The sequence below is a fragment of the Hippoglossus hippoglossus genome, chromosome 9 (assembly GCF_009819705.1).
Source record: "Hippoglossus hippoglossus isolate fHipHip1 chromosome 9, fHipHip1.pri, whole genome shotgun sequence".
In the NCBI taxonomy this organism is placed as follows: Eukaryota; Metazoa; Chordata; class Actinopteri; order Pleuronectiformes; family Pleuronectidae; genus Hippoglossus; species Hippoglossus hippoglossus.
Window position 1 is genome coordinate 18,389,376 of NC_047159.1, and position 22,632 is coordinate 18,412,007.

The window sequence follows — 22,632 nt, forward strand, 5'->3', positions numbered from 1 at the left end:
TATAAAACAAGATAAGGCGCAGGAGGTGAGTTTGATCTATTCACCATTTTAATTCGGTAGTAATCAATACAAGTTTTATTTACAACTACTGATGAAGACAGAGCATGCTTGGTCACAGCAGCCATCGTTTAACACACATCTCACTAATCAACAATTCAATTGTGTTTCGCAATGAATGTCAATCTGTGGAAAGGGTGGAAGAATACACATGGGAAACAGTGTCAGGCACCAGTAGCACATGTACACAACTGACCGCCACAGGTTATTCATTATAATCTTTTATTATGTGGATATATTATGGAGCATATATAACTTTGAACTCCCAGTTGTTGTACAATCTAGTACACAATGATGTGCTGGTGGAATTTCACATGATTTTGTCTCCTTTTAATTGAATAATTTCTACTAACTGTTGTATATTGTGGATTTTGCCTCAGCGTGTATGTTTAATTTTTGTTTTTTAAAATCTATTTATGTAAGGTTTTTTAGTCCTTTTTATCTGTTATTTGTTTTCTGTTTCTTTGTTTGTCTGTTCTCTTTTTAACACTAACCTGCCTGAGACTGCAGATGAAAATGAGTCTCATATTCATTAATTATTGTTCTTTCTGTATATATTGTTGTTTTATGTTTTATGTCCGATTGTTGTTTTTATGTCCAAATGCACCAACCACACCAAGGCAATTTCCTGTATGTGTAAATATACTTGGCAATAAAAAGAATTCTGATTCTGATTCTGATTCTGATTAATGTACACTGTCCCTTTTAAGTAAATAAAAGTTAAAAAGTTAAATTTCTACCAACCTGTGTGAAAAGAGATAATTCATATCGACGTAATGGACAAAACGTTAAGAAATATATATATTATGTTAATGTTGGCAGGACATAGTTGTTCAAAAATTTACTTCATATATTTAATCAATTAATTGAAGGAATCAAATGTATTCAGGTAGGAACCATAGATTTTAGTCCACCCCCGTGCGGACAAGTTGAATGGTTGCGTCCAGACTGAAACTGATTATTATAATTTTTTCTTTCTACTTTTGTTTAAATAAACAGTTTGAATACAAAACACATCTCTATTATATGATGACTAAATAAAGGTATAGGTACAGGTATCATACATGAGCCGGTGAGATGTGTTAGTTACATGTAATTGATTAGGTTGTGAGTCCGCTTCTCTGTGAGACACCCCTGTCCTCATTGGTTCATCCCGCTGGCACTTCCTTGTTCAAAAGTTTTATTTAGGGAAAGCTTTGGACAAAAGTTGGTCACCGGTCCTGGACGATTTTCGACGCTGCTGTAGTCAAACATTAAGAATATGGGTCCCACTCGTCGTACATGTTGGCAGTAACAGCGCACAGCTAGCGCAGGTTCCCCATATGGCTGTGGCCACCAGAAGCGGGCCGACGTTGCACTGAGGGTGTCCGCAAAGAGGAAGATGTCCACGGCTAACGTTAGCGATGACATCCGTGGGAAGTTCCCCCTGCACTCCGCGGTGTGGGAGAACGACTACAGGCGACTGGAGGAACAAGTAACGATAGCGGAGGTTCGTAAACACAGTGAACGCGATGGTAACTAGCTGCTAACGTGCTCGTTAGCTAGTGGAAGCCGGGGTCGAGCGGGTAAATCTGCGGAGGCATCCAGTCAAAGTAGGCCAGTCGTGTTGACAGATGATCAGTATCACTGTGAAAACAAAGAAAGCACCACGGTCAACAGGTTTGAAAGTTTAACAAAACAGAACATTTATTATTGACAGTTTCCACTTGTCCTAGAATTCACTAACTATCCGCTACGAGTAGATCAAATAACGTATAAACGGTTCTACCAAGTAAATCTATACATTCCTTATTTAGCGTGCACCTGACCATAGGACTGGGCGACATGGCTTAAACCTATATCAAGATATCAATGTTCTAATCAGTCCATATCAATAATTATCACGATAAACATCGTTAACTTTACATGTTGTTTAAGTTTAAAGGTTGATGTTTGCTCCCGAGTGAAGGCTGTGGTTTTAATCTCTTCTTTACGACAAACATTTGATAAACAGCAAAACATCTTACAAATGTGAGGCTGATCAACTATGTGTTCTACGCCCTGACTGTGCTTACTCAACATATAAGCAATACACTGCTATGTATTGGACTTTTGTTATATTGCTATTGATGAAAGGCACTCTAGTGTTTTATTGCCCAGCCTTACCAGACCATTATATAACTTGTGTCCTTGTTACTTTAAAGAGTTTATAATAGGGATCAAATCATTGGCACAGTCTAAACAAACATGCAACTAATGTGTTTTTACTAAATATAACTCATCGTTCAAATTCTCCATTTGTTGTTGATTTTCCTCACACTGATCCACCACAGTTAATACGGTGTCTTGTTGTATTGTCATTACTATGCTTCAATTGTTATTACCCCACAATGCTGATCAATAACACCCTTACCTCTGCATCGTGACTCAAGTGATGACCACTCATGATATCAAGTCTTGTCACTGTCCCGAGTCCGACTACTGCCTTCAACCGTGTCATTATCAGTCTGGACCTAAATTAAAACCTTTTGTGTTATAATATAAAGGAGAGCAGTTTTATATAGCCTGCACACCACATGCTTTTCCTCCTAAAACAGGTTGTGCCCTTACTGCAGTATTCTGTCCAACTAGGTGACTTCATTATATTATTAAATGTGAAATATTATTATAAATGTGCAGGTGAAACATGTGACTTTTTCTTTGATTTTACTCAGAATGACATCGAGGCCGCGGATCCCAGAGGTCGAACCCCTCTGCACTTGGCTGTGTCACTCGGGCACATGGAGTCTGTGAGAGTCCTTCTGAGACACGGTGCTGAAGTGACAAAAGAAAATGCCAACAACTGGACAGGTCAGTTATAAAGCCGGCTGCAGAAAACTCCATGAATGCCATCACACTTTCAAAGTGTCACTCACTCCCCTCGCAGATATGCTTTTCCAGGATTTATGGGTTGTGAGATCACTTAGATCCCTTTGTTCATTAACCTACACATCATCTGCTGTTAATGGGCTTTCTGGTTAAAACACGACGCCATTCCACTCCTCTGAGGTTTTTAATGGATAGTTGCTTCTGCTTGAAAACAGATGTGGTTGCTGTAAAACATTTAGTGGTTTGTTTAGACATGTCTGTCTTTGTGCAGTGCTGCAGGAGGCGGTCAGCACCGGAGATCCAGAGATGGTTCAGTTAGTGCTTCAACGCAGAGACTACCTCAAAGCCTCCACTGCGCTGGGAGGAGTGCCTGAGCTGCTGGCAAAAATCCGAGAGGTTTTACATCATATATTTTCTTATTCTCTTATCATCCATATTTAAATATCAATGGAAATATTTACTGGCAAAATAAATAATTGATCTATTTGAAATGTTTCTGTCCACAGTCGCCAGACTTCTACATGGAAATGAAATGGGAATTCACCAGTTGGAGTAAGTGTGTGTTTGTGTTCATGACGTACAGGCTGGTTTATCAGCAGTTCACTGTGGTATCTGCAAGTGTATTCTACTGCAGAGCCCACTTGTTAAATATTGTATTTGCTAAAAGTCGAGAGGTTTCATTAGGTCATACAGGAAAAACAACATACTTGCCTCTTGGTAGGTAAAGCATTTGTTTCGGTTTGAGATGACCTTGTTTTTCATGTGTGGATACTTTTCTTCCCCTTTGTGGAACATTGATTTATTGTTGCTTCGCAGTCCCTCTTCTGTCCCGAGTTTGTCCAAGTGACGTTTGTCGCATTTGGAAGAGTGGCGCCAGCCTACGAGTGGACGCCACTCTTCTAGGCTTTGAAAACATGACATGGATCAGAGGGCGCAGAAGCTACATCTTCCGAGGGGACGGTGCGTGATTTAACTCTCCTGCACAGAAAAGCTGTCACTGTGATTTGTGCCATTTCTGAAAAGTGATTTAAGTCTGTCCCTAATTGTGTTTGTACAGATTCATATGCCGAGCTGATGGAGGTGAATCACGATGATGAAGTGGTGGACACAGAGCGCTTCAACATCTCCCAAGAAATTGAGGATGTCACACTGGAGTCAATGCAGCCAGCTGAGCAGGAAGTTGCCAAGAGGTTGACGACCCCCGTTGTCAACACCTTCCTGGACACCAAGGATATCGCTTTTGAGAGGCAAGAATCTCTTTTTTTTTTTTATTCTGTTGTACTTTTTCTCACAACATGCATCACACTCTGCAGCACTGACAGTGTTTCATCAGAGTTCACTTCTCATGGCATTTTCATACTTCTGATGTTTTTCTGCCGTTTTTTTATATGAACACCCACTGAGGGAGACTGCTGTGTAAACTATGATTCCAACATTGGCATTTATTAAGCATCACATATGCTGCACTTCATATTTGTGTTCGCTGTTACAACCAACTGAAGAACATATCAGTGGATTTTGCCTGTAATGATGTTTTGTGTTTTCACAGGAACAAGTCTGGGATATGGGGCTGGAGAACTGACAGAACAGAATTGGTCAATGGATTTGAAGCAAAGGTCACTGAAGCTATACATTTGTTTTTTTTAATTATATTTAAAGTTTTTTTTCACTGAAAGCTTTGCAGCACAACAGTTACAACAGTATCTGACATCAGATTCTGGTCGTCTGCTCAGGTTTTCAGTGTGAACAATGTAAATGTGGTAATCAGGACGAGGACAGAGCATCTCACAGACGAGGAGAAAGCCAGAATAAAAAGTGAGTGCAAATATTAATGTGTTACGTTCCTGTTTTTATATTCGTGTTAGATCATGTCGAATGATTCATTTTGAGAGTCAGAGAGAATTAAAGTTGGATTTTTTGATAAAAAGGTGAGAGGAACGTCCTGGAGTCTCTGCTGGGGACTGTGGAGCAGCACATAAGTGCACAAGGGGTAAGACGTGCATTCAGTAATAACATAAAAATTCTGAATTCTGTTCCCACCCGGTGGCTCATCTGGTATGACTGCTCTGACTTCATAGGATCTAACTCTTGAGTATGCAACTGCCACCAATCCCACTGCCATCACTCCAGAGGAATATTTTGATCCCGACTTTGACCTCGGGAACAGAGACATCGGCCGACCCATTGAACTCAGCATTAGAACCCAGAAGTGAGAGCAACAGTTTTAAGTTTAATATAACCTCCTGCTTGATTCCTCCTAGCTGTGTGTTATCTATATCACGAGGTAAAGTTGTGCACAATCTCTTCTCATGCAGATTCAAAGGTACATTGTGGATGAGTGAGGATCATCCCCTGTCCTTGGTGGAGCAGGTGACCCCCATAATTGACCTCATGGCCCGGACGAGTTCCCATTTCGCACGGTTACGGGACTTTGTAACCCTAAAGTTTCCTCCTGGATTCCCTGTTAAAATAGGTAAGTGAGATTTGTATAGAGACTGACCTTTTGAAGGGGCTTTTCCATTCCTCCTCTGTTATTTGTTCACAGCTTGTCTTTTCTCTAACAGAGATTCCGCTGTTTCATGTGCTGAATGCCAAGATTACATTTGGTAATGTAAATACATGCAGTACTGAAGAGGAGGCGAGCACAACGCCAGCAGCCACGCCAACATCTTCAGGGGAAGAGGAAGAAGCTGCAGGTGCGAATGCAGCCAGTCTCACCACTGTATTAAAATAGAAATTTACAGTCTGCAAATTTTGTTCATTTATTCATTTTTGTACCCCCGCCCAGCACTCCCTCTGTTTAAGGTGTGCCCCTCAGTGTTTGTGGTGCCGGTCGGTTACCTCCGCCGAGGAGGCACACGCCACACGCCCGTGTCAAACAATGACGAGGAGCTCTTGCAGTATGCCATCCATCAGAGTCTCCTGGAGTCTCGCAGAGTCTCGGGCCAGGTCACAACAATTCTTTTTCAGCTCTCTCGCAAATGCCTTATGTTACACAAATTTCTGCTTACAATTCTCCCATGCTGTCCTTGATTTTGCTGTTTGTTGCATTACTTACTTCCCCTTTATGTTTACGTGTTTGTAGGAGGGGATCAGTGAGGATACAGATGGGGAATTCACTGACGCAATCCCCAGAAGCCAGAGTGACAGGTAGGAACACAGGTTTAGGTTGCAAGCATAGCAGTTACATAAGTACATGTGGTAAAAGCAACAGTCCCTCATACTTGCAGGTGCCACTCTGTATCCATCACCTTCATGTGTCAGTAAAAGCCACAGATCAGAGCTGGATCTTACTTTCCCCTGTCACTCTGTCATTCTAGGAGTATCCCAGAGGGGGTGCTAGTGGAATTTGGAGACACCTCCAGCGCTACCAGCTCCGTCTCTGCCTCCAGCCCTGACTCAGACCTCCGCCTGGCCATGGAGCTCTCCGCCCGAGCTCAGGAGGAAGAGGAGAGGGCGAGGAAACAAGAGGAAGAGGACCTGGAGAGGATACTGCAGCTGTCGCTCACTGAGAAGTGAAAGGAATAAGAGGGAATAATAATAATAATAATAATAATAATAATGTAACTTTTCCAGATCCAGAAACAACAACAACAACAACCACCACACCTCAGTTTACCTTCCCAACCACTGTCTATGCAACTGCAGAATTCTCTCTGTAAGAGATCGTTCTTGCACATGCAATAACAAACTCACAATATCTGATATTTTCCAAAAGGTATTTTTGGTAAGAGCATACTCCTTTTTATATGATATTTCTATCTCAGCATAGTTTGTCTCCTCACCCGAGCTTCATTTGTGGACTCGTTGAGATAGATTCCAGTGGGTTCTACTTTTTATTTATTTATTTTCTTTTTCCTACTCCGAATCAGAGCAGCAACCCACGGTGTGTCGGTGGACTCATCATCCTGAGTGCAGTTATGGTTCTGTGAAGTAAAATATTTGACCACTCTAGGTGATCACATGTAGTGTTGACACTCAGATGTGACACTTTAGGTGGCATTGTTTTTTAATTTCCTAGTACCTGTCGCCTACTGTGGCCCTTAAGGGACAGATCACAGGGTTTTCACTGAACAATAGAAATCTCAGGGTTCAAATTGTACACATTTTCCCATCACTTTGGAAATGTAGTTTGTTAATCAGTTGTAAAACTCGTGTAAATTGTTGCCTGGTAAACATTTCTTTGGTGCAAAATGGTATTCTGAATATCACTCTATGCCATACCAACATTCAGCCAGAGAGATTGGTTATTAAAGTTAAAAGTTCATAATTAAGGGGTTGGGGTTAGTTTCTTGTACTCTGTGAATGTCTCCTCTGCAGATGTTTAAACAAAATCTTGTGGCTCTGAGGGAAACGTTATATTGGCTGCATAGTGATGTAGCCATAGGATGGGGGTTTAACTTTCCCGACCTGATTTATTTTTTTCTTCCATTTGTACATTTTCTCTGATTTTTGTGGTCAGACAGGAAATATTTCTGTTAACTGTCACCAAGCATCTTCAAGCGTTTTTCACCTCAGTTCAAAATGCAATAGCTGAGACCGGTCTGTCTGTGGATGTCACGCGCCTAAGGAGCGTCACACGACCAATGTTGCAGTGATTTTTCTGATTCCTAAAGGCAGCCAGCCTTTTGTAGCCATGAACAACTTTCGACCTCTGAGCAGAAGAGAACATTGCACAGGGTCAAAGGTCAAGCATGCCCGCCACATGCAGGTTCTTTCAGCATGTGCCAATGGATCGCTTGCTCTGAGTGACGCCTGCTGAACTTTCTGAGGAGTTCATTTTGTAACTTAGAAACAAGATGTTGTGGGTATTGCTGATTAACATGCATTAACCACTATACTTGATTTTACTGACAGCCAACCACTCGGAGTGGCAAGAAAAATATGCAAAACCTTTGGAATCACCTCATTTTCTGCAGTAATTTGTCATAAAATGTGATGTGATTTTCATCAAAGTCACAAGATCAGACAGACATAATGTGCTTAAGGTAACACACAAATATTTATAACGTTTAGTGTCTTTATGGAACATACAGATCAAACATGCAGAGTGCTGGAGGAAAAATAAGTGAACTCTTGGCTTTGATGACTGGTTTCACCTCTTTTCGCAGCAATATCCTCCAACAAGTGTTTTCTGTAGTTTCTGTAGCTGCAGATCAGACCTGCACAACATTCAGGAGGAATTCCAGATCATTTTTCACACACAACTGCTTCAGTTCAAACTTCTTAAGATGTCAGGTGTGTAATTGTAACTTCAATGAAGATCTGACCACATTTTAAGACACACAAACTCACCTTATTCCACAGGTTTCACTCACTTTTTCTTGCCACTTATCAAAGGTCTCTGTGTTGCTGCGTCTGACTTGCAGGGGCTTCCGCTGAAAATCTTTAACAATGATCAAATTGCCAAACTGCTGAACACTAGACTGGCTAGCTTTGGCTAATAACATGCAGAACTTTGTAATGCACTGCTCGAGCTGCAAAGTTGTTTTTTAATATGTTAAAACTTTAGGAACGTGTTGCTTTCAAAATGTTGTTTTTAAAATAAAAGCACTTTATTTCCATGAGGACTGCATGTGGTCTTGTTGAAGTAGGTTTACATTGTCGGGTCAAGTAGGTCGATCTTTCTTTATGTTTAGCTAGAAGCTAAATGTGGTTATAGTCAAAGTCAGGATACAATGTAGGAGGGATCTGCAGTAAAAACAGAACAGAAGCTTTTGTTGTCTAAAGAATGTTTTGGAAATCGTTTATATAGTTTCAATGAAAATGTTTCTAACTTTACTCCAACTGTATCTTTATCTGATTTTACTCATCTTTACTTTATCTTTGTTGTTTGTTTAATTAACCTAGTTCACAGTTAGCAAATAGTTCGGAGAACCATTTTATTCCAAAATCATGAAGCAGGAAACAGGCCAAGCTCACTAAATGGTGAGAAGATGATGATGATGATGATGATGATGATGATGATGTATGTGCCTGTACCAAAACCTTTCCAAAGCTAAAACATTTCATTTAACCAAAACCTCAGTTTCTATTGATGTAGATACAAAACAATGAGACCTCTCCAGCTCTGTAGTTTTGTTTTTTTATAGTAGAAGGAGTCCACTCATATTTAAAATGTTCATTTAAAAAAGGCAGAAACAGCAAACAAAATACAATAATTTACATAATTCTCTTTACATTATAAATGCATCATCTCTCATGAGCAAATCAATCGGCAAATAGTTAATTTGAGAAAATTGATGAGCAGATTTCCACATTTACAGAATACAATACATAAATAAACTCTGGCTAAGCTAATGAAGATTTGAGTAATGACAACTCTCACTTTAAAAATCCCACTTTAGTTTATTTAAAGGCTTTTGGCCTCCAGGCTTATTCTCCCTTCAGAACAAACAGATGAGACCAACTCTCGGCCTGAAAAGCAAATGAATAAAACTAGTTCCAACCTTAAGGTGTGAAGTCCTAACAAATATAAATAAAATGTGACACGTGTTATGTTGGCAATAGCTCATGTTATTGTCAAATAACATTTGTCAAACCAACAATATAATTCAGTGCATAGACGTAGGCTCATTTCAAATTAAATAAACAAATGACATACAGGTAGATAAATAATTCTTCAGTAACCTGCTATGATCATTTAAACACTGCTGGTGTGTCACACTGTTCTCTGGGTGTGTCCGGTGATGGCCGGCAGGTGGCAGAGTTTGCAGGTTTCCTCCTCAGTCAGCCAGCTCCGGTCTGTTGTTGTTGTTGTACCGGTTGCAGCCGATGAGCTCCCCGGTGCTCGGTGCAGGGTGGACCGGGACAACAGCTCATCTGTCCCCGGTGTCTTCATCTCCTCTGCACAGTTTCACCGTCGAGGCAGCGGCTTGTAGACGCAGACCGCCATGATGATGATGAGCAGCAGCAGGACAGAGAGGACACAGCTCATGGTCACTGTGAGGACAGAAACAACAGACCGATCACAGACTGAAAGACAATATGGAGCAGCAGCAGCAGCAGCATCACTGTCAGGCCTCAGTTCTCAGTCTCACCTACATCCTGCTTCAGTAGAACCACGTACGCTCTCTGGGTTAATTCAGACTCCTCATTGTGTCCTTTAACTAACACACTACTACACACTGTTAGCATCACGACCTGAGGGAGGAGAGGCAGCATCATGGAGGAGGAGGAGGAGGAGGAGGATGTGAGAGGAAGGCCTTTCCTCTTTCCGCTGTAGGATCTGGGTCCAAACGCCCACTTCATTAAGTGCTGCCTCTAATAACAGAGAATTTCTTTGATTAATCGATTTGTCAACTGACAGAAAGTCGATGCACAACTTTCCTGATGAGAGATGAATCATTTAAGTCTCTTTTGGAAACATTTTAACTATCAATGATTTATAGGAAATCGAGATTTTTTTTTTTCTTGTAACATTTTTTAAAATATATACAAGAATTTGGCAATTTAATTATACTGTTTATGAATTTCGAGTTGTGTTTTTTTTTTTTGTCGCTGCCCTTGAAGTAGCACAAATAACTCAATCAGAAGCGACTAATTCGATTTTGTATTAATCTGAGGGAATTATTCTTAAATCTCAGTCTGTAAAATAAAAATGTAACCATTTTCAGGGCAGGGGGCCTGAAGTGCCCCTGTGTCCTTTTACTGACAATAAATATTACCATTTGTTAAGAATCTAATCTTTTTTGAAGTACACAATGTGCTTGAACAAGGAACAATTTTCAATATATATTCAATGATGTGTTGCTTTGCTCAAAGCTATAGAGCTCACAGTAAACAAAGAATTACTTAAATGTGCACCTTGCTGAATCAGAAATTGTGCATGAATGTTGGACATAAGATTTGCCTCTTTGTGTAAATTGTGGCCCCTTCTTGGCCCCTGATTTAGAAAGAATCTAGATCCACCATTTAATTGTGCAAAAAATTAGCTGCCTCTGGCCATGTGAATATTTATCATTTGTCCAATGTAATAGTAATCTGAATTTCTGTAGAGAAACAGCATTGTATTGTATTATAGCTCTATGATATAACAATGTGCTTGTGGTCACACCAGTTAGTGTTTACTCTTATTTGCTGGTTGTGTGAAATTGATATAATAATCCAAGTGCCAATTATAATATGTAAAATTTTGGTTGACAGATTAATAATTTACTAAATAAAATGATATAAATTATAATTCTCCCGTGAGACCAAAGTGACAACTGCAAAATAGTTATTTTGAAAGGAAAGTGAAAAATCTAAATATTTTCAGGTTAGAATCATGAAGGAGTAGGAAATAAGAATTTCTTCAACATTTTGATGATCATTTTTTGTAAATAAACTTGTACAGTTCGACAGATTATCACAACTGTTGCTGAATAACAGTTGTAGTTGTAGAACTGGTTGAATCTTTCTGCAGCGGTGACAGCCGCATGGCACTGAAAGCTTCAGGTGCTTCCAAGTAGTTCTACTGTGGAAGTACAAATGCTGTAAAATCTCTTACTGGAAACCATCAAGCAAGTGTGAGGCCTCCATCACATTTCTCATTTCTGAAATGTCAAAGAGCAATGAAGAGTCGATATAAAGGTCAAGCTCCTTGGGGTTATATCCTTATATAATCCCTCTGCATGACTGATGTGTATGGCCTTTACCTTCAGCCTCTATAGAAATTAAGTATGCACACCATTACAAACACTTAAAGCTCTTAATTATATGCCAGAGAAGCTTAATGAGCGTCAGGAAATGTCACTCACGGTGACCTGAAATGAAAACTGGAGGCTTCCTGGATAAATTCATCACAACAGCATTTCCTTATCTCAGGAACTCTGACATCTTGTTTTAATCGGACATCTGAAAATCAGTTAAACTAATATTTATATGTTATGTGTGCATGAATCTGTGACTGTCATATTTTTTGTATCTGTTCCTATTGATCCATCAATGGATTTGAACATTGTCATGGCAACAAACATAAGGAAACATTACATAATTACTCGATTTGTTATGTCATAACTTCAAGTCACGTAAATCATTGTGCGTTTTTTCATATAGGCCGTTTGTTAACAGTGGCTATAATAATCATAATAATCATAATAATAATCATAATAATAGTAATAATAACCAATAATAATATTTATTCATATAACAACTTTAAAAACAGGGTTTCCAAAGTGCTGAAAAACAAGGAAGAAACAGGACACACACAAAATCAATCGCACAAATACAAAAATAAAAAATAAAAGCAATAAGAAGACAGCATCATGTAAAAACTGTGAACACGAATCAAATACAAAGACACCATCACTTAAAGGCAAGTCTGTAAAAATCGGTTTTAATAAATCTTTTAAAAGAAGTCACGGGGTCACATGGGTTTAATACCTGTGTCGGGTAGTTTGAGGCCAGACCTTCAAACGTGATCAACTTGGTTTTGTTTTCATTTATTTATTTGTTTATTTTTTGTTTGTTAGGAGAAGATGAATAATAATGTTACAATGTTAAATAGGATGGTGTTGGGATTGAATTCTGCTGAAGAAGGATGAAATGTGGGTTTACTCGATAGAGAGACTATATATAGTGTCTCTTTTTAATATTCTGCCTTGTGTTTCTTTGGCCTATATATATTTTCGAAATGCCTGTGATACGTTATTATTATATATAATGTGCACATCTTCTATTTAAGTTGATCAGATATTTGTTGGATGTTTGGAGTAAATATGTTAGTTTTTTTGTCTTTAGTGGGTCTTCAGATCAGGGAGACGCCACATCATGTGAAGCCTGAGTCATGTGTAAAACTCAGTACGACACATGAAACACTTGTTGGAAGACAGAAAGTCAGAGATTAACAACCTGTGGATTCATATTGAAGTGAATATTAAACCAAACATGGTTTCAAAGTAAAATTTTGCCCCCAAGTCTCAAATGTATAGCAGCATGTGAATTTTGTCCAACACTCACCATATTCTGTATATTCCAAATGGACTCTTGGGTCCTAATTGACTGGGTGATAATAAAAGCGTTTCCCTGTATGGAGAGCTGCTCCTGTCAGGTAGAGGAGACGTCCTCCATTTATCAGCGTCTCTTTTATGTGTCTCCTGTGTTTGCCTGTTCTCTACTTCAATAGCAGTCACTGACACAAAAGAGCTTTGATGTGCGCGTCTATCAACCAGCAGCTCAGCGGGGAATCATATGCTCCAAACCGCCGTCTGCTCCACTCCCGCATACGTTCATCATACCTGTCGTCCTTGAACACACACACACACACACACACACACACACACACACACACACACACACACACAGTTGAATAAGTAAAGATCTGAAGGGCGCTGTGAGCATTTGAAGGTAGAGGCTGCTCTCTCTCTCTCCCCCTTGGATGTTGATGGATTCTGGATGTTGCAAATTAGCTTGTTAATTAGAAAATCTAATGGAGGTGAGCAGCAGCAACCAAGGACCTTTACAAAGACATGACAACCACTGTATGGAGATTTATAACAACACGTCTCATATCTGGTTTCCTGCTTTTTTTTTTCTTCCAGAGAGTGGAATTCAACTGCTTTAAATATTGTTCTTCTTGTGTGTTTGTTTATACTCGTGTTTAAACTTTGGAATTGGAAAGAAGCACAAATATGAAATTGGCAATTTATACTGTAATTAATTTATACACATCTCACCACAGACACCATGTTGAAGAGGACTGACTTCACACTCACCACATTATTCTCTGAATATAAACAAAGTGTAAAACTCTTTTTTACCTCCGCCAAGGACGTTATGGGTTTCACCCCTGTTCAATTGTTTGTTGGTTTGTGAGCAAGATTACACACAAACTACTGGACGGATTACCACCAAACTGGGTGGAGGGATGCAGTGTGCATCAGAGGAGAACTCATACAATTTTGGTGTGGATCTGGATTTTTTTTTCAATTTGTTTAGCATTGTGAGATAAGGCGTTTTTCAACATTTTCCTTGATTTCACAGAGAATAATTCAAGGATCCCGAGGAAGAAAATATTTAGATGCAGATCCAAATAAATATCCGGATCTAGTCAATTAAAATTTACAATGTGTATTCATAAGGGGACTGTAGAGCCTTGGCGGAAGTATACACTCCAGTGAGTGCCATTCTAGTTTAGATTAAGTTAACATAGGTGACTAAGATTAATGTGAACTGTATATCTGCAAAGACCATTGATCCATCTTCAGTTAGAGAGTGAGAACATTGTGTGGAGAGGCACAGTATCAATAAATATCAATACAACCTTCACAAGTTTCATACATACAGTGTGATATTTAGGCAAGTTAAGGCAAAAACAGTCTCTCTGGAGTTAAATGAAGCATCAGATGAAGAACAATTGAATTTTAAAAATGATGGTAACACACAACAGTTGCACTTATTGAAAATTACTATCACATGTGAGTGTAAATCATCTACTTTCTGTATTTATTAATTTTTGGGGGCTTTTATAATTTTTTTATCTGGAGAGGACAGAGAGCAAGCTGTGAAGGGGGCAGACAGGAAGTGGGGGAAGACATGCAGCACAGGACCGCGGGTCGGAATCGAACCCGGGCCGCTACGAGTGAGGCCTAGCCTCAATGGGGCAGCAGCTCTACCAGGTGAGCTTTACACAACCCCAATTATCTACTTTCTATATGTAAAAATAATATGCTATCATTAGAATAAGAAGATTGAACATGGTCTTTGTCTGAGCGCCTCACTTACCTCCATTACAAACACTTGTAGGGAAAAACAGTACATTTTAGCAGATATAAATGCAAATGCAAGCACAGTGTTACAGATCTACTGTATAAATATAAAATACAGCATTGACAAAAAATATTTAATTTACTGATAACCTGGTTTAGATTTGGTCCCATTTATTATCTGTCCTCGTGGGCTGAGCAAAAGAAAATAAAACATTAACTGACATGTCGTAGAATATGTGATGATCCATGTGGAAAAACCACCCACTGAGGAATACATTTAATTAAATGTCATTACATGCAAAACACTTCTCCCATGATATGTTTAGTGGCTGCGTTAGCAACACTGTTACTGCACAGAGCAGGTCTCATGAATCTTTCACAATGTACAGAAATGATCAAACTTAAGAGAAACGGCTCCATGCAATAGAAACGATGTGCTGAGTGTCACTAACATACAGAAATACATGTTTTTATTTTCCTTGGCATCATGTTCATGTGAGATAAATACAGCTGATCAAGGGAAGAGTTAACTCACTCAACCATTGACCATTGACTCCTACAACCACGAGAATGCAACACTTTGAAAATGGCAGCATGTGAAAGCTGTAAACTACCGTGGTGACAGACTGTCGGTTAATCTGAGTCACACAGATATGAACATCTCACTTCCTCGTATTAGTCATGACAAATTTAGCAGCATTTACCATTTTACAGAGTGAACATTGACATCATAAGCAGGCAACAGTCATGATGTCCGACCGTGTTCAGGCTTGTAAATTCAAAACTGTGGTGTGAACGGGTGTGTGTGTGTTTTACGTGTGTTGAGGTGTTTCTTTCTTCCTATGGCACAGAGGCCATGTTGAGGCTGTCAGCGTGGATGTCTGGTATGGTCCTCTCCGGTCTCAGACACACCGCCAACCTCTGTGGAGGACAGCGCCATCAAAGGAGGACAAGGTTAAAGGTTAGTTTAAAAGAAAATGTTTCAGGAAGTTAACTGTGTCCTCCCTCTCTTCAGTCTGCTGACCTGTTTGAGGGATCCAGGGGTCCACACCAGCTTGTAGACCATGTAGATGGGGATCCACATGAAGGACGAGAAGCCAATGAGGTATCCCACTATGATGCTCCAGTCCGGGTACTTGTAATCAAACAGTGTGAGCGGCGGCGCCTTCAGCAGGGAGCTCACTATGATGTACTGGGAACAGTTGGGACACGTGACATTTTGAATATGTGCTAATGTAGCTTTTACACTAGGGCATCATAAATAATATCGGGAACGGGTAATATATCTATCACACTTGCATATATTAAAAAAGAAATATAATATTGCAAAATGTCAACAGAAACACAACCTGGGAGCTGGATGCAAATGAGAACCAGGGATATGAGACTGTGTGTTGAGATGGGAAATTGACATTTGTCCAAGAGTTTTGCAATATACATTCTGAAGGAAAATGAAAAATTATGTTTTGAGGAGGACATTTCTCGTAGAGAAGAAGCTGTTAGCTGTCTGCACCGTCACTGGTCCAGAGCTTCCTCTCATGTCTTGGTTTATCTCTGGATGATTTTAACAAATAATAGTTATTTGATTTAAAGGATGATATGTTGATATATGATATATAATATATAAATATGTTACCATTGTAGACATTAATATCCAGTGTGTAGCTCAGACCATTTGACCTCTTACCGCCAGAAATGCAGGACTGATGGCGACCCAGCACACCTTCCAGAATAAACCCGGAGCTTTGCCCAACATGGCCTCAACATCCCTGCTGAATCTCTGGATGCCTGAAACCAGCACGAGTAAACATCAGTCACCAACTGTATTAATGTTTTGAATCAACAATATATTTGACTCAATCAATAATAATCTCTTTTTTACCGTAGAACCAGGAAACTGCAATGGCCTCAAGGAAACCCACAGCAATAATAGAGCATCCGACTCCAAACTCCTCCAGCAGCTTCACCACATACGCACCACCCTGTCAATAACATGTCGTTTTTGTCCAGGTGAGCAACACACCGCAGATCTCAGGTTTTTTTATTGACTACAATGCATCACTGTATCCAGATCCACGTAAAGGTTCAGGTAAATGTGCTTGGAAATAAGCTTTTGTAATCCTGAGGGGTTGAATTATGTCCTTGTTGGTTAACTTATTTCAAATGTGGGAACACTTACATTTGTAAGGGTGCTCAGAGAGCCCATAAAGCAGACAATGACCAAGCCCAGAACAAAAAGTTCCCGTCTGTTTGAGAAATGATCCGGGTATTCATCCAACACAGCGGTGATGATCGCCTCCAGCCCACCAAACTGGAACATACAGGGACAGTCATTACCTGATGTTACAACATTAGAAAATCAAGGTTGAATTGTTCTGCATGTACGTATATCACAGTTGATTTGGTTATTTTATGTCAGTATTGTATAAAAATGAATGATATGTATCTATTTGTATTGTTGAAGATGTGAAAAGCATTTAATACGGTGTAATGTAATGTGTGACCTGATATGTAACAAATTGTAATAAATTCAACATATTTATTACAATGTGATCTTACATATTTAATATTTACATATTTATTGATCATTTTCAGTGAGGCATAAAGTGACCCTGTGTCCGCCATGTACTCGTTTGACAGTTCGTACAGTGCTATCCAGTCCCAGCGTGATCATCATCACGAAGAAGATGATGGCGAAGAAGGTTGATCCCATCATGTTTGCGATGGCCTCCGGGTATGTGATGAAGAGTAAACTTGGTCCTGGAGAGCACGAAAAGATCAGGGTGAGTATTATTTATCGAGTTTTTTTCTTGTCGTGATTTGATTTTCTTTCTCTCCCTGACCTTTATCCCTGGCTACATCCTCGACCTCCACCTTCCTCATCTCTGCCATGTAGCCCAGCACTGTGAAGATCACGAACCCGGACACGAAGCTGGTCAGACAGTTCACCAAACTTGTCACGATGGCGTCACTGTTGAGGAGGGAAATACACCCTGTTAAAGGACATGCAGCACGACACTCCCTGTACTCGTCAGGTTGTTTTCATTTCTTTCAGAGCTGCTCTTCCAGTGTAGTGTTGTCTGCAGTGAAAACCAGTCAGTAGCCCGCTGACCTCTCTGACCTATTTCTAATGGATTCATTTTGAGACTCTCTTCAGCTTTGTTATCTTTGTGCGAAGACATGAAAACAGTGCTGTTAGCAACCACAGACAACCTGCAACAACACTAATGAGCTGCCCTCCACTGAAGCATGTGTGATGTGTGTTTATTCCAGATATAAAACTATCACACCAATGTTAACAGTGATGGAGTAATTACTGTCTATCTCCAGAAGTAGGGTTAGGGTTAGCTACTTTCAGCTACTGTAAGGTAACAAATATTTATTGCAAATATATCAGATAATACATTTTTTGCCAGCTTTTAAAATGAGCTGCTAACAGAACATTTTCATATGTATAAGATATGTATCTGATCCAAATACATTTATGAAAGTTTATACATGAATAAATAAACATCTGTGTGAAAAACCTTCTTCTCCAGCTGCAAACAACTGGATCTGTTACCTGTTTTTCCGAAAGCACTTCACATTAAGATGATTAACGAAGAAATTTGTAGGTATGTTGCCGATGAAATGTACTTTTCTGATATATTTATTAACCAGCCTCTGCTTATCAAGGACTTTTCATGCAACAAACATTGGTTTTCACGAGTTAGTGTGTCATTGATCCCTGGATGTTGCGTGGCAGTTCTTACCGATAGCAGTTATTAGTGAAAGGGTTGTAGCTGGAGAGAGCCAGCAGGACCCCGAACCCTGGCCCCAGAGAGAAGAATATCTGAGCTGCAGCATCCACCCACACCTGGAGAAGGCAAAAAAGATGGAGACCTCAATATCTGGGACTCTAACTGCAACTGAAATTGCTATGCATTTGTCACAGCACAAAAATATAAATGTCTGCCTCTCCTCTCTGTGATTTAACATCGTCCAGTGATCCTTTACTTACTTCTCTTATTAGCGCTCGGAGCCCCTTGAATATAATTTAGCAAACAGAGCTGTGTTGTCTGAGCCATCGCTGCTGCACAGCTGTACGCAGCGAGATCTGAAGAGCAGCACGCACTTGGCATTAAAGAGAAGGGGACAGCGTGGATGTTGGTGAGTGAGACAGAAAGCGAGGCCTTTGTTAATGGGCAGAAAATCTAAACCAATTATGCATCTTATTATGCCGCTCTGTGGCTTATTTATGCATCTCATTTCGTCTCATCCATATTCTCATCCGACCAGAGCACTCGCTGTGTTTAGCAAACAAGAGGAAGATAAGGGTGTTTCATGGATCTAAAAAAAAAAAAAACTATAAAGGGACAAGTGGGTAGATATAAATAAATGTGTACACTATATTAAACTACTGACTCTTGGAAGTTCCAGATGTGTTGATTCAACAAGTTATTACTCATCAGGACCAGTAAAGAAACTCAGGCCCATGCATTTAAGGGGTATTTCATTTTGTCTTACAGATTTCTTCCTCTTTGGAAAATATAAGCAGTGAAATTAAGCATTTTATTCCATTTAAATTTTGTATTAATCATAAATCTGCACTTATGTGAAAACTCTCTAAATGAAATAGATCAGAAAAGAGATAAGTTGTCTGTTAATGATGTTAATTACTAAGAAGTAGCTGAGAAAATAAAAGCATAAAAAACATCTGTCATGTGTAACCGGAATGATTTGATCAAATAAAACATATTGAAATAATAATATATAATAACTTTGTTGTGAAATCAACTTTTTCTCTTTACCTGAGGCAAACCAAGCTTGTTCAATTCATCATTTTAAATCATTCCATTATTTATCGATATTAATTTTGAAATTTTACCAATATAGTATTTTATCTATATCAGTCTATATGTATTTACACATTCATATGGGTCCTGATCATACTTTTCTTGTTAGAAATGATTGAATCGTGTCTTTTTCTGATGAACCGACAGTGTACAACTCACACTGGTCTCCAGGAGCTTCCCCCACTGGGGCTTCAGGTAAAACACCACACCTCTCCAGGCTCCTGGCAGAGTGGCTCCTCGAATCAGGAGGATGAAAAGCACGATGTAGGGTAAAGTGGCGGTCACCCACACTACCTGATGTGGAAGAAAGAGGTATATCAGGAAGAGACGAGAGAAATGAGATCTTCTATATCATTATGGTTTTTGAGCAACTGCTGTTTTCCACCTTTCCTGATGTCTTCACGCCCTTCCACAGGCTGAAGTACACGATGGTGAAAATGAGGAAAAGGCAGAGCATCAACTGCCAGCGAACACCCCCGACGTTTTCCAGCCCTGTGGACTTGTGGATCTCAAGAACGTTCCTCCTGTTGAGATGAAACATAAAACATCAAGTGTTCCGAGGCCAAAATAACATTTATCCTACAAAACCCCCAGTGGACGATAACTGTGTGGAGTGTTACTGTAAAGCTATTTATACATGCGGTTTCTGTTACTCACACTTACATGCACTTACGTGTAAAATTCCTCTGCGGGAGACCTGGAGGAATTTGTCCAGGTGACGTTGTCTACGCCAAAGTAGTTGGTGCAGTCTGGGGTGTTCCACACGTTGTCGCAGTTTGTCCAAGGCAAGATGCTGCTGAAAGAGGAGTAGAAGTAGAAGAGGGCCCAGGCGATGATGGTGTTGTAGTAGAAGGACACGTACAGAGCGATGATGCAGATGGCATATCCAATACCTGAAAGAGAGCAGAAAGTTGGGGATAAAAGATTAAAACAAGCCTGTAAGCAGTTGGATTTTAAGCCTCAGATTTGCCAAAGCAACTGGATATATGGACGTGCATTTTGAGCATCATTGCAGCTCGAGGCCTTACCTTTGAAAATAGGACAGATGTGTTTCCATATGGATATGGCTCCGGTTCTGTGGAACTGCCCCAGTGCCAGCTCCATGTAGAAGAGCGGCACACCACCGAAGATGGCCATCAAAATGTAGGGAATGAGGAAAGCCCCTGCACAGAAATGCATCAGCTCACATGCTATGTCATAAAATGCAAGGATGAGGATTTCACAGAGCTCGAGTCTGATTTAAAGTGTGACATTTTTATAAAAATGTTAAATAAATGTACTGTTCATTGGCCTCATTTTCTTGATTTAATCGTTGTATAAAATATTTAGAGGATATTTAAATTCAAATGGGGGGTGTACAAGTCAAAATCTTTATTTTAACAGAACAGAGACATGGTACAATTAATATTTTTTTGAAAAATAGAAATGAACTCACTTCTGCAACACATACTCTATTTTCCTATAAAATGATAAAGTCTGCACAGTTTTTTTATTCAAAACAGAGACATAGTACAATTAATATTTTCTTTAAAAAAATACAAATTGACCCACTTCTGTAGCACATACTCTATTTTTTTTATCAAATTAAAAAGTCTGCACTTTTTTTTTCAGTTTTTCAATCTTCTTTAAATGTCTGCTCATGCTTTTCAGTCCAGTAGTCATATGTTTAATTTTCTTTTTCGTCGTTTGAATCTTGTCCTTTGACCCCTTTATGTAATTTGAGTGGTCTCCTCTAACAACACGATTGGCTGCTGTGATGTAACCACTCAGTTGCTGATGTACAAGTAAAGTACAATGTATTCCCAATAAAATGCATAACGACTGCCAATAAGTGCAGAAAGTAAAGACCCACCATAAAAAACACAGTTTTCTGGACCATTGCTAAAAAAAAGTGATCAGATCAAATTAGATGCTGTGTCACAGGAAATGTGGGAAAGTGAACTTTTTAGTGAACTTTGATTGTGACGTGAACAGACGCACATTTCAGCACCATGGACAGTTTTTTTTAAATTATCTATTTTAAATAATTTCGATCATAAATTCTGAGATTTGATCGATTTAAAAACATTATTTTTAAACCAAATATCTCCACGCAGAAGACTCCTAGTTAAACAAAACTTAACTTTTCAAATACGTCTCTGGACACAACTCACCACCACCGTTTTGATAACATACGTAAGGAAACCTCCAAACATTCCCCAGGTCCACCGCAAAGCCAATGACAGACAAGAGGAAATCCATCTTTTTGCTCCATTTGTCCCTGGAGTCCGTCTGCGTGATGGCCGGCACCGGGACGGCGTTGTTGTTGGGGCTGTAGCCCGGGTTAGGGGAGCCCTGGTGGGTCAGAGTGCCGGCCATGACCGCTGAGTCCTGTCGGGCCATCGGACTGTGAAAAGTCAGAGAGAGGAGCAGCTCCACAGAGGAGGTGGAGGAGGAGGAGGAGGAGGTTGCTCCTGCACAGATGACAGGGAGCAGTGGGAGGAGTTGGGTGATAGTAAAGATTAGAGATGTACCTCTCAGTGGCGACACATCACAGCTTCTCTGCTTTTACCAACTAAAGCTTTTAACACTGAGCTCCGGCTGATCGAGAGGCTCTAAATCGATTGTGTTATTGCTGATCAATAACATGGATCTCTTCGTAGTGCACTTGTAGTTTTTACAGGGGGTTGGACTGAATAGATTCTCAGTGAGTTCACAGCAGCTGAAACAACTTGTTGACAGTTATTCTTTAATCTACATCCCTTCATCTATGAGCTTCTTGTAGAACATAATGATTTTTTCCCCCATTAAAGCAACAGGTTGTCCAGCACAGAAAACATTCGATTTATTTCAGTTCTTCATCACACTGTGCTTCATTTGCTGAAATCAACTTTTTATCCTTCTAGTGAAACTTACACACAGTATTATCATTATTATCTGATCCATTCAGACTTTCCACTTTGAGTATTTACTTTATAGTGTGCCCAATTACATTTTAGATGAATATATTTAGTTTTTATATTACAAATATGTTGTTTCTTGTGTGTTTGAAGAAGTATTCTACATTAAAATAAACATTTCACAGTGATACATTAATAAACATTAAACCTGTAGATCTGATCCTTCAATAAGTTCATCTCAGATTTATGTTGTGAGGCTTTGGAGGGGGCTCCTCTTCGAGGTTGAGGACCACTGGATTGAAATAAATATATATAAATAATATATAT

The 22,632-nt window shown here is 39.6% G+C and overlaps 2 protein-coding genes and 1 long non-coding RNA gene across 4 annotated transcripts; 1 reads left to right on the forward strand and 2 right to left on the reverse strand.

The window, feature by feature from the left end:
- Positions 1-1,182: 1,182 nt before the first annotated feature.
- On the forward strand, positions 1,183-8,468 carry ankrd13a (ankyrin repeat domain 13A). Its single transcript, XM_034595503.1, has 15 exons — positions 1,183-1,546; positions 2,751-2,886; positions 3,176-3,300; positions 3,411-3,456; positions 3,721-3,864; positions 3,962-4,151; positions 4,454-4,520; positions 4,638-4,719; positions 4,833-4,894; positions 4,983-5,113; positions 5,220-5,377; positions 5,469-5,600; positions 5,693-5,853; positions 5,990-6,054; positions 6,225-8,468. Exons 1-15 carry the CDS (start codon positions 1,439-1,441, stop codon positions 6,421-6,423), a joined length of 1,806 nt encoding a protein of 601 aa, XP_034451394.1. The 5' UTR covers positions 1,183-1,438; the 3' UTR covers positions 6,424-8,468.
- LOC117767700 lies at positions 7,323-10,103 on the reverse strand. Its single transcript, XR_004614925.1, has 2 exons — positions 9,945-10,103; positions 7,323-9,846 (listed from the first exon to the last, which is right to left on the reverse strand). It is a non-coding gene; the product is annotated as an uncharacterized LOC117767700 (long non-coding RNA).
- Positions 10,104-14,399: 4,296 nt separating this feature from the next.
- On the reverse strand, positions 14,400-21,808 carry slc6a4b (solute carrier family 6 member 4b). Of its 2 annotated transcripts, none has more exons than XM_034595504.1 (13): positions 21,580-21,808; positions 20,455-20,589; positions 20,100-20,319; positions 19,812-19,950; positions 19,586-19,720; positions 18,344-18,447; positions 17,435-17,562; positions 17,239-17,351; positions 16,771-16,902; positions 16,474-16,573; positions 16,279-16,379; positions 15,616-15,783; positions 14,400-15,512 (listed from the first exon to the last, which is right to left on the reverse strand). In XM_034595504.1, exons 1-13 carry the CDS (start codon positions 21,806-21,808, stop codon positions 15,432-15,434), a joined length of 1,785 nt encoding a protein of 594 aa, XP_034451395.1. In that variant the 3' UTR covers positions 14,400-15,431. The 2 variants fall into 2 exon arrangements, with proteins under 2 accessions (XP_034451395.1, XP_034451396.1); XM_034595505.1 differs by having other exon boundaries at positions 21,602-21,804.
- Between the last annotated feature and the right edge of the window lie 824 nt (positions 21,809-22,632).